Source organism: Alligator mississippiensis, chromosome 4 (assembly GCF_030867095.1).
Source record: "Alligator mississippiensis isolate rAllMis1 chromosome 4, rAllMis1, whole genome shotgun sequence".
Lineage (NCBI taxonomy): Eukaryota > Metazoa > Chordata > Crocodylia > Alligatoridae > Alligator > Alligator mississippiensis.
Genome location: NC_081827.1, coordinates 207,463,551 through 207,476,299, shown reverse-complemented (window position 1 = coordinate 207,476,299; position 12,749 = coordinate 207,463,551). Strand labels below are relative to the sequence as shown.

At 39.3% G+C, this 12,749-nt stretch overlaps 1 protein-coding gene across 4 annotated transcripts in view; it reads left to right on the top strand.

Moving 5' to 3' along the window:
• OSBPL6 (oxysterol binding protein like 6) overlaps nt 1-12,526 on the top strand; it is a 208,883-nt gene extending 196,357 nt beyond the window's left edge. For all 4 annotated transcript variants that reach the window (XM_059727248.1, XM_059727246.1, XM_059727247.1 and 1 more), the window contains one exon: nt 197-12,526. In XM_059727248.1, coding sequence (XP_059583231.1) covers nt 197-305 — 109 coding nt within the window. In that variant the 3' untranslated portion in view covers nt 306-12,526. The remainder of the gene's footprint in view (nt 1-196) is intronic.
• The last annotated feature ends 223 nt before the right edge of the window (nt 12,527-12,749 follow it).

The following is a 12,749-nucleotide window of genomic DNA, read 5'->3' as shown; positions in this document are numbered from 1 at the left end:
CAGATGGGTGCAGGGGTCCACTTGCATGACTCAGATGACAGTATTAGACCTTTAGGATGTTTTAACAATCTTTCACTTTTAAGACAGGCAAAAGATTGTTTTTCTTTGTTCTTTTAAAATATGAAATCATTTTTATTAAGACCTCTTGCATATTTTTTATTTTTGTCTGTTTTCTTGTTTTTTTAACCTTTTGCAGAAAAGTTAACGATGCCAATCAAAGAGAAGCCTGGGTTTCTAATGACGCCTATTGGGAACTACGAAAGGATCCTGGCTTTAGTAAAATAGAAACCCCAGTACTCTGGTAAACTGAGAATGTAGATCTGGTAAACATATCACTCTCTGAAGAAAAAAATAACTATGCACAATATGTTTCTTATAGCTAAGTGTGGTTTGTGGGTCTACACAAAACCTACCATTTGCTTTTTATATTCATCTTTATAAAGGACTTTCAAAAGTGCATTAGACCAGGCTCCTGACCACTTTTGGATCCTTTTAATTTTGCAGCAGCCATTAAAAAAACACAAAAAAAAACCAAGCAAACAAAAAAAAGACAAAAAAAACCTTTTAATGTTCATACGCTGAAAATGCAGAACAGAAGAAGCAGATAAATTATCCATAGTCATTCTGAAGTAGTAGTACAACACAAAACTGCAACCGGTGCTTTAAAAAGAAGTTAAGAGTAATGGGGGATGGGATGGGGCAGTGCAGGGAGAGGGTTGAAAAAGAAAGGAAAAAGGGAAGAAAAAGAAAAAATCCGTTTTGTTGTAACTTATTTTGGTAAAGTTCTCGAGTCACAACACTCTCTCATTTCTGGCTTCAGATTAGTCCTTTGATGTGATGTGCTTGGGCTGGCCTTGTCAAAAAGACATAATGCTTTTCTGGAAGCTGTTCCCATTCATATGCCATTGTCCATGCCTTAAAAAAAACCATGAAGATGTACAATAAGTCATTTAAATATGTATTGTTAGGCTTGTGTGAAGGGCAGATTTTTAAAGCGTTAGGATTTTATTTATATTATAGATGTTGGAGAATATGTCTTGTTTTAAAAAAACAAACACCTAAATGGAATACAGGGGAAAGTAATCTACTGTACATGCTTTAGCTTTGGGAAACGTTGTATAATCAGACTGAAAATAAAAAAAGGAACTAGCTAATTTTGGGGAATTTTGGTAAATGCATCTGTGGTGCTAGTCCAGAAATTCATATTCTAAATAGCTAATGCTAAAATATATGTATCTCATGCACCACTGACTTGACATAGGTTTGCTCTTTGTCTCATTTCCCCATAACTGTTTATACAATTAGAATTCCCTGAAGCTCTGCAGCAGTGTTAAAAGCACAGAGAGGTTCCATAGGAGAGTCTCTGACTTCACTCCAGAGACTGGATAGTACTGTAACCTGTCACTGTCACACTCATACTGCCTGTTTTACTGCACTGTTTGCCTGTGCACACTATCCCCCTGCTTTCTTAATTGAATTTGTTAGTGGGGCCAGGCTGAAGCAACCATATTTGCTGCCCAGTAGCTTGTTCTTAGGTTGTCAAAATAGCTTTTATGCAAGATTATATTTTATGATTTTTCATAAAGTGATTCTATATTTTTGATTAAGGGACAAGTCTCTACAATGTTGCTATGCCACAGTTAATGTGTATGGGAGGAGGATGGGCACTTTCTGTCTGAAAAGACTGAAATTCTAAACTGTAGGGCAAGTCTTACTTAAAAAAAAAAGGTTTATTAGATAAAAAAAAAAATTGTATTCCATGTGGTAGGACCTAGTCTTCAATAGACACTTGTAACAGGTTAAGATTCTATGCATGTGTATGCATCTCTATCTCTCTCTGTCCCTGAAAACTGTATATGTATGTGCAGTATACATAGTGGACCTATTGGAGTTTATATTATTTTTCTCTTAAAAATTAAATCTAAATTTGAAGCTTAAAAAATATAATCCTACAATTGATCCTACAAAGAGAACTGCTGTAGTGTTTAACATCAGAACTCTGTGTGAGCCCTAGGGTGTATATCCATGGTTCTCCTGCATTTCTGCTGATCAGATTACTGGGATTATTTTATATACCAGGGGTCAGCAGTGTTTTCTGACAGGGTGCTAGAATGACCCAGCTCAGGTCTGAGACAGGCAGGCACTAGGACCCAGGCACCTCCATCTCTGTGCCACCTGGCTATGGAGTGGCATGGTGCAGGGACAGCTCCCCCTCTGCCAAAGCTCCAGGCATCTGACTGGCAGAATGCTGGCAAAGCCCCCGCTGTGAAGTGCCATGGAAGCCATGGCTCTGCCGGCCATAGCAAATGTTCTACAGAGCAGGTCTGGCCCGTTATTTTCTGAGAGGAGCAGCAGGGCAGCTGTGTACCTGGTGCCACGTGAGTTTTAAAGTAGTTCTGAAAGATCAAATTCTTTCTCTCCATGCCACCATGTAACTTTTCTTTAATGTCATTGAGCTAACTTTTATCCAATTCATTTTAGTAGCAGTATACTATAAATAAATGAGGTACATAGTATTCAAAATGGCAATTAATTATTCTTTGTCAGATTCCCTCTATAGGGTAATATTCACTTGCCTGTTTTGTGCCCCCAATCTCTGTTTGCACCTCCTGATAGTAAGGACTGAATGTGCATGACTGGTATCTTGATTAACAGAAACACAAGTGGTGAGTTCTTGGTCTCTTTAAACATTAGATTTTACTTTTAGGGCATAACTTCAGGCATCATCTTTTCATGCATGTCAATTTTTGTGATGTATGGCAAAATTTAGTGCACCCTAAAGATTAGCAGATGACAGATTTGAGAGCTCCGACTGAAACTTTATTTTTTAAAAGTAATTTTAAATAACACTCTTTTATTAACATACACTTGCAACAAGATTTCTCTCAGCAGTTGTTCCTTAGAGAAAACTTCCCAGTGATTTAATTAAAATTTTGCCTGAAAAAGGGCCACAAGATCACTCCACAAAATAACTGTGCCCGATTATCTAGTCAAGGTCCCAGTTCTTCAAATACAGACAAGTGACTTTACTTGTAGGAGCTGTCCTATTGACTTTAAAGATGATTACTCACTTGAGTACATACATATCTATGTGCAAGTCCATAGTCCTTTAGGGTGAAAAGATGCGGACAGTGCGGTCCCCCAATGCTCGGTTTTTCGACCTGTGCTATTCAGTGTCTTCATCAGCGACTTGGATGAGGGCGTGGAGAACATTCTGTCCAAAATCGCGGATGACACGAAATTATGGGGTAAAGTAAACACACTAGTGGGAAAGGATCAAATCCAGGTGGACCTGGACGGTTGGAAAAGTGGGCAGAAAAGAATAGGATGCAGTTCAACAAATACAAATGCAAAGTGCTGCATCTAGGGAGAAGGAATTGCCAACACACCTATAGGGTTCTCAGCAGCACCTTCTCACACCTATAGACCTTCTCAGCAGCACAGTGGCAGAAAGGGATCTCAGAGTCATAGTTGACTCCAAGATGAGTATGAGCCATCAATGTGACAAGTTGATCAGTAAAGCTAAATGCACTCTGTCATGCAGAGTGCATCATGAACAGGTCCAGGGAGGTGATACTTCCCTTCTATGTGGCATTGGTCAGGCTGCAGTTGGAATACTGCATCCAGTTCTGGGCTCTGCACTTCAAGAGATGTGGATAACCTTGAGAGGGTGCAGAGAAGGGCCATTTATATGGTTAGAGGCCTGCAAGTAAGGCCCTACAAGGAGAGACTGAGGGACCTGGATCTCTTCAGCCTTTGCAAGAGAAGGCTGAGAGGGGATCTTGTGGCTGTTTACAAATTCATCCGGGGGGCAGCAAGAAATTGGAGATGCTCTGTTTACCAGGGCTCCCCTTGGAATAACGAGGAACAATGGCCACAAACTGACAGACAGCAGATTTAGGTTGGACATCAGGAAGAACTTATTTATGGTAAGGGTTGCCAGAATCTGGAATGGGCTTCCAAGAGAGGTGGTGCTCTCCCCTACCTTGGGGGTCTTTAAGAGGAGACTGGACAAGCACCTGACTGGGGTAATATGACCCCGGTGCTCTTTCCTGCCCAGGGCAGGGATTTGCCCTCAATGATCTATTGAGGTCCCTTCTGACCCTCACAACTATGAAACTATGAAAAAACTCTGTAGGGTGAAATTCTGGCTCTATTTAAGTCAATGGCAAAATTCCCATCAACTTAACTGGGGCCAGAATTTAATTGTATAGTTTTTATTTCCCTAAATCTGTCTTATTCTAAGAGATATCTTAAATAATTAGTAGCAATAGTACAAATTTGTTTACACAACTTGACAGTTGAAGAATAAGCTATACTTACATTTCCCACATTGCTAACAATAATGGTGCTGCACTGGTGATAGCAAAAGGGGAGTGTTTTGAGTAAAGGCTTCCCATGGCCTCTGGCAGACATTGCATTTATTGCATGGTAAATTGTAACATGCCACATGTTCAAGCTGTTTATGTGATAAAGATGGCAAACCAGTCTCAAAGCTGTTAATCATTTTTGTGGCTCATTTGTATTGCTCTTTAGTTTGAATGTGTGGTATGTTATTTATAGAGTGAGAGGGTCATCCAGCATCCCAGGGCACACTGAACTGCCCCCTTGCTCTGCACCCCCTGCTAGGTGAGCTAGGGCTGTGCTTGTGGCCCTGGCTGCCATGCTGGGGTCCTGACAAATCCCAGAGCAGATGGAAAGTAAAATTGTGCTAACAAACATAGGCTGCAGCCACGTACAGGGAGATAGGACATGGTTTCTGCCTGCAGGCAAATGGCTGTGCTCACAACACTGGCTGCCACATGAAAATCCTGACTGGTCTGTCATGGTCACCCCAGTTCTAGGCAAGGAGAATGTCCGCTGCTTCTTGTACAGAAGGAGGATGACATAAGGCTATGCAAAAGGCTGGGGACATTCCCCCATGGCTGGACCTATCCTAGATATCTGTGGAAGGGGTCAAACTATGAGGAATGCCCCCTCTTCCCCTTCCTGCCAGGTCCCACTGATCAACAAGGGACAGTGGGGAAAAAGCAGCGAGACTTGAACTGTCCCAGTTACACCTCAGACAGATCAAACCATGGGGAGATGCCCACCATGTCACACAGCTCTGGGCTATCCTGGTTTTATACAAAGGGCGTAGGTGAGCAGTAGTGGAGTTCACCCACTCAGTTTCAGAGCTACAGGGTAAGCGGGTGAGCTCAAAGACGACACTGCATGTGTGTCCAGCCAAAACCAGGACCTGTTATGGCACTGTCCTCACTAGCCTTGGATCTATCCTTGACAGCAGTTTTTCACCATCAAGGATAGATCCAAGGTTGATGAGGATGGCCCAAACAAAAAAATATTTTGCAAGCAAATCTGAATTAGAAATCTTAGAAATGTACTGTTCCCAATCAAGCTACACTACCAGTATTTCTGAATGGCCTCATAAGAAAACCAACTCCATTCATTTCTCTCTCTTAATTTCTTATCAAGCTATTGAACTAGTACAGAAAAGTGTTAAAATATTTCTGGTTCTCTGTTATGAAAATTTAAGTGTCAAGCTGTGTAGTATGTGAAATAGTTCCCTTAAACATTTTGTAATTAGTGAAAATAATGATCAGGGAAACAAGTGCTGTTATTTACTAAATCTACTCAAAATTGTGAATAATTGTTTAGTATCAAAATAATTTCACCTCCTACTTTGCCAAGCCTACTTACCTTGTTTTTTCCTCTCTACTCTGTATCAGACAGGAGATGAAATTCTGTTTCTTGGAGGGGATTAGGATATACCCACCACCTGCCATGGGAAATAGAAGACATAGATCTTCTGCTGGTGAGAGCTATGAAGGCTCATCAGTTTTTCATGGCTTGGTACTAACTTCTCTATGTGGGGTGTGTGAGTGAGGAAAGGACAATGGATTTAAATCTTTTTGTGTCTGGGTGTCTGTTGCTTCTCTTTTCTCCTGAGTGGGAACTTTGGACCCAGTGACAACCTTCACTTGACCACCATGATGAACGTGATATGAGAGAGATTCATTTTTGTCCCTCAAGCAAGGATACTTTTTGAGATTGCTTGAAAACAGCCTTGATTTTGATCATTTTTAGGAGCCAGCAACAATGCCAAGTCCTCCAGAATCAGCAGATAAAGCAGTGGAGAGGAAATATTTAAGAAAGGAATGTTTATATACCTGAGAATGCAGGGCTCTGCAGAAGTTAAATCTGTCTTAAAATGTTCATATTCCAAAAATAATCATTGTATCTGCGAAAGGGCAGTATTAAGCTATATTAATGGCTATGTAGAATAGAAGCAGAGAGAGACCTATAACATCTACTCTGCTTCCAATGAGCTGTTTATGGTTTTTCCTCACCATGACTGTGTTTCCATGGCCAGTCTTGCTTCCCCTGGCTGCTTCATTACTTTGTGGCTTGAAAATCATGAAACTTTTAAAATGCCCACCTAGAATAAGATTGTAACTAAATTATTTAGACCAGTCTAGCTCCTTTATTAAGAAGAGTCTGAATTTTAAGAGATTTTGTTACTTGGTACATTTAGTGTGAAGTTACTCTAAAAAGTTATAAATTATCTTCATGCCATTTATTGTGTTCTGTTGAACTTGTGCAATATATTCACTTTAGTGTGGAAAAGGCAATGTGCATAATATGTTAAACTAGATATTCTATTTAATGATTCAAGTTTGACTGAAAAGCAGGTAGGTACAGTATCTTATTAAAGGTTTTAGTCATTTTTGACTAAGATACCTTAACTGGGCCAACCTCAAAATAGGACGTATGCCTCCTTAATGAAAGTTGTACAATTGAATGTTTGATAATTAAAATAAATAGTTCATTCAAATAAATAATCAAGTGAAGGAAGTTTGATTTTGGTTTTGTATAAATATTAAGGAACTACCTACAAGAATTAACATTTCCTCTCTTTAAATCAGATATGTGATGCACATTACCTTCATTTATATTTTCCTTATGCATTTCATTAAGTCCCAGACTGTTTTATACAACCTACTTAAGAGGGATTCTTTGATATGAAATCTAGTGAGGTTCAAAAAAGAGAGTTAAAGGTAGTTTGTAGGTGATTTGTTTGCCTATTTGTCAGTTTTTGTGGTTTTATAATATCATCTCTGATTTTTAAAATGTTTGGTCTCCATTTGCAGTCTGTGATTCAAAAAAGGAGACATTAACAGTTTTTTTTCATTAATGTTTTCTTGCATTAGAAGAGAAATTTATTACATTTGTGGTTCGACTGATTTCAGCATGCAATTAAGTGAGCATCATTCCTTTACTTTCCTACACAGTTGGAGGAGTAGGAAAAATCTGCCTAGAATTAGTTATGTGGGTATGAGTGGATCTGGCTAAGTACAGACCTGCAGGAAGTTGAATTGGGTTCAGTATGGCCACCTGATTTAAACTTACCTCATCCCAGTGCTGATGTGACACCTACAGGCTCAGTCTCATTGACTGGCAATCAGTCTAAACCTATAACTGAACAGAAGTTCCATGAACGCAAGCCAGTCTAAAAATTGCAGAATCTGGTTTAAGATAAATCTGGATCTATGTAGCAGCATATGAATTCAATTTAGGTCAAACTAGTGCATGGAACTTCCTCTGTGCAGCCCGAGGGCTGGGAAAACCTGGACACTGGCCCCATCCCTGGGGCTGCTCTTTTCATTCCCCCCCTCCCCCACACTGGTGTAATTTTTGCCCCTCAGCCCCTTGGTCCCCCCACCCCAGCCAGCACTTTCAACCCCCATGTCACAAGTCACTCCAGATGCAGCCACTTTTATCAGCGTTCATCACTGCTGGAGCTGAGCAAGTAAGTCCCAGTGGTGGGGAGAGGGGCAGGAGGGATGGGGGTATAGGTTCATTGGGGTGCACCTGCCCCCCCACCTTCACAGGTTGTGCCTGCCACCCCTAACCTACACGCAGGTCGCACCTGCCCCCCCACCCCACCCGTGGGTCAAGCCTGCTACCTCTCATGCCTACCTCTCATGGGTCGTACCTGCCCCCTACTGTACTCATGGGTCATGCTGCCCATGCCCACCTCCACCCCACCTGTGGGTCATGCTTGTCCCCCCCCCCAATGGGTTGCACCTCCTCCCAGCCCCCGATGGACACCTGATCCCCTCCAGCCCGCTGGACTTTCAACCCCCCAGCTAGCACCCTCCATCCCGACTTACCTGATATCAGGCAGCCATTTAACTTCCCGTTAATGCCCCTGAATTTCTGCACTTAGCCTTTCTCTCTTTTATAACAAAAGTGAAGATAGACAGGATATTCCAGTTGCATATTTGCTGTGTTGGAAAGGAGTGTTGTTTTTCCTAAATAATGAAACTAGGAAAGTCGTAATGTACAATGTGAACTGTATGTATTCTGCCTTTTCAGGGAATGTATTAGTTTATTGGAAAGTAGTGTAAAAGTGCCTATTTATAATTCTGATTTTGCCTCTTCTGAATCTCTCGCTCTCTCTCTCACCCCCCCCCCCCCCCCAGGAATGTTTGGGATTTTTCTTAGCTTGGCTGACTCTCTCTCTCTTAGCAACTTTTGTTAGACTTGATCCTATAAACAGGATATTTTAACAAGGGCATTCCTCCTTGGTTCAGCCATTTAAAGGAAAGTTCAGAATGTTGTTTAGGAAATATATCAGGAAAGAGGAAGCCTGCTATTAAATCCCGACATGTTTAATACATTAAAGGAAAGCTCTGCTTAAATTAATACACTAATTTACTTATGTTCACTCCTTAATAATTATTTCTAAACTATTTTTTTTCTCCACACATGGATTCCTCAGTAGGGACTGCTTACTTGTGATGGTTGAATTTTTAAAAAAACACAATCTTTAGACTCTCTGAACATAATAAATAGACCCTACATTTTGCAACTAGTGTTTTAAGCCTTTCTAATTCTCAGTGCCCATAGTTCAAAACTAGGCACTTTGAATCTTAAGTCAGACTTTTCTAAGACGTCACATTTAGGCTGAAACAAAACATCAGTAACCTTTTCTGGATCTGTTATGCTGTTGCTTTTTGACATCATTTACAGCTATGTACAGAAGTGGAAAATACAGCTCTTAAATCTGATGTTCCAAATCTCGTCCTTCAGAGTAATGCTTAGTGTTAACTGATACCTCACTGCTTGCTCTTTTACTACCACTGCAACTTCTCAGAGGAAGATGTCCTTACTTAGCACTTACAAAGCCATGATAAAATTAGTTATACTGTTGTAGTGATCTAATTTATTGTTATGATAGATCTATATTAGAAATTTTTCCTGGTAGGTATTTTTTTGTTACTCTTGTCATAGTGTGGCAAGAAGTGTGTCTTTTTAGTGTCTGTCTGCTTTTCTTTGTATAAAATATTTTTTTGCAGTAACATATATTATTCATATACGTTGGCAGTAGTGAATTCTATATTCTCCCACTTGTCACTAGGTCACTAAGAATAAGGAACAACTTCACACTGCTTTTCTGAGATACAACATCACATGCCAAGACTTGTATGCAAAATGTATTGAGCCCCAGCATACTGAATATATGTACTTTGCTCAATCTTTTGGGCATACAATTATAAACCAGATTATATAATATTCTTAATTAGGGTGTATATTGTAGCTCCTCAATCTGCTTTGTGTTTAGTCAGATTGATAATCAGTCTGCATTGCCTCACTCGACTATTATGTTTACTAACACCTTACAGAGTTGCAAAGAAAAATAATTCCATATAAAATCTTTAGCAGATTAGAAAGTGAAAGTGTAAATAAAAGGAAGACTGCTTATTGCTCATGTCACTGTGCTCATTGTCTGACAAGAATCTCACAAATACAGTTTTTTTCTTTGTAGATCAAGACGTAAAGCTCACTGCTGCATGTAAATTTTGTGTTGTATTTTCTCATCAATTTCTTTGTAATGAAAGAATCCTTCCGCTGTGATTATACTGTTGTCCCACTTAGAAACTTAAGGTTAAAATTCTTTCGTAACTTTTTTTCTTTAAATATCAAAAATTAAAAACAGATAATATAGTTGCTCCCTAGGAACCTTACATATAGGAGGTTAGTGTTGCTTTTTTCATACCATGTGTATAATTAGTGTTCTAGCTAGAAATCAAAAACTGTAGTTACAAAGTGTCTGTGCCTTCACGCACTAGACAGGAACTATGCTGTTTACATGAAAGCAGTAGAGAAACTGCTACCTGAGGGTGGGGAGGAAAGCAAGGAGCATTTTTATGTACTGTTGCCTAGCTTCCCAGTGTTGCAGATGGAAAATACTCAGAGCACTGTAATATTGAAACACCTACACATTGCTCTTCCTTTTATGTTTAGGAGTCATTATGGGCTTCCATAAGGAGCAAGAGAAGAAATGAGTGAGAGGGGAACTACTAAGAATGTAAACTAACAGTGCTGTATCAGTGTTGCATATTCCAAACACTTCAGTAGAAAATGCATTTTAGTTGCAAATCTTAGCTTTTGTTTCAAAATCTACAAAACTGTACAAAATAGTGCAGTTTTTAACATTGTAATCCTGATTCTGGCTGCAGTTCTGTGAGTACTCATTGATTTGCTTAAGCATTTGTAGGTTTGGGGCCTTCCGAGATAAATATTTATTCTTAATTAATGTGTTCCCTGGTTCTTTACATTTCCTTTCTCTTCAAATACTGAGCATAATTATGTGTGTAAATATATTCCAGTCACTAATATGGTTATACATAAAAAGTTGTGGAATAATATAAGTAATCTTAGAAAAATGGCATTTCTTTTTTAAAAGTTCAGGAGTTAGCAGTCAATATCCGTTTATAAAGTTGTGGGTTCCTTCCCCCCCCCCTCTCCCATTTTATCTACTTTGGCTTGATCTTGCAAATGTATGCCTGCTTAATTTATACATTATAAATAGCCCCATTGAAGTCAATTAGAAAAATGTGAATGTTAATTACTGTTCAAAAGGTAAAGACTCAACAATTGTATTCATAAAAAGTCAACCTAATATACTTGATAACCATCAGGCTGTGTTTTTAAAGCTTCATGAACTAAAATGCTTTGGAACACCTGCATGTGTTTTCATGAGCCTCCTGATGTAGTTTATACTTTAAACATGCATCACATTCGGGGCCTGAAGTGCTCATTTAGGACTAATTATGCAAATATAACACACATGCTATTGAAGTCAAAGGGACTACTCACAGGTGTGAAGTTAGTAGGTTTTACTGTTTGTAGGTCAGTCCTGTGTACCACCTTCCTTTGCTCCTTGACCATGTTGCATTTCAAAATATAATTCTAGGCCCCATGGTATGTTGGGAAATAGTTAGCTTTCCCTGCCAGTAAATTTCAGCTACTAATGAATTTGGGAGAGTGGTTGAAGGTGAAATGTCTAATTGGATCTATCAGTTCAGATGGCATTCTTGCAAACCTGATCATAAATCCATTTGCAGTCTCTATCTGCTTTCTGTAACTTTTCCCCAGGACAGCTCCACCCTGGAGTAGTTTAACATATGAAGACAAAACTAGGAGATTCTGTTTAGCATTGTTAACTTGAGGCAGCTTATTCCAAGGCCCATTGAGAGGCATACTCCTGCCCTCAGCCAGGAGGGTCATATACATGAAAGAAAGTGCCTCCCCTCTCTCCTCTTAGGCTCGAGTATATATAGAATTGCTTTTGCTGTATATAAAGCTCTCTGGCTAACTTTTTAGATGGGACCTGTTTGTCAGCCAGGGACAAGCTGTAAAGGACTTGTGTGAGTGCCCCATGTTACACTACATTTACTCTAAGGCTTGTACTAATGCAGTTAGTTCTCTCTGACTACACTGAAGTAGTTATCCTGAATCCGGAGAAGCACTTAGGATCTCCACATCTAGTGCATTAAATAACAGAAGTTCACAAAGTAGTGGCAGTTCAATATATTATCTGAACTGGGAACGGAAACTTCTGCTGTTGGCTGGAGGAGGGAGGGAATTCTTTCAGCAAGGGAAATTTAATTTAAAGTGTAGGTTTTATATCACTAAGGTATTTCATGTACACGAAACCTTTATCATCATCCCCAGTGAAAGGGAAAGTCTTACAACTTTTGTTAGGAAATTAAAATGAATATGGTTATTCTGTAGTTTTACATCACGTGCTAAAATGTAACAAAAGGTCCATCAGTTTCCTTCAGGCTGAGCCTGATTGAACTGCATATTATGTTAGAAATCACAATGTAAGTAAGTTCTAATTTTTTGAGGAAACATGATGCTCTTTTACCTGTTGCAATGTAATTGGATAATGCATGTACAAATGACGTGTTTAGCCTGCCAATGAATGTTGCTAATGCCTTACCAAAAAAAAAAAAGCATATTTTTTTGTATTTTTTTTCCCTCAGAGGCAAGTTGAAACAATGCTAGATTTGGGAAACTGTTTACTGAAAAGCATTTTCTAATAGATCTCTGAAGAAGTGCAATTGTATAATTATTATTGTTCAGTGCATACAGTACATTGTCTCCATCACTCTGTACACTGCTGCTATTAGTGCTTGTTCTAATAAATCTCAATGTACACTGTTTAAACTACTGTAACTTCTGTGGTTTGATTTATTTGTAGAAGAACCATTTCAGAATATGATTCATAAAGCAACTATGTGTACATGCTTGCTGGAATTTATTGATGAACTCTGTCCTGCATCTCAGAGCAGACACCATGCAGATTCTTACCTGCCAAATTAAAAAACTGAAATTGATTTAGAGACTAGAGTGATTCTGGCAGTCATAACACTAAAGCAGCCTTTTTCCACAAG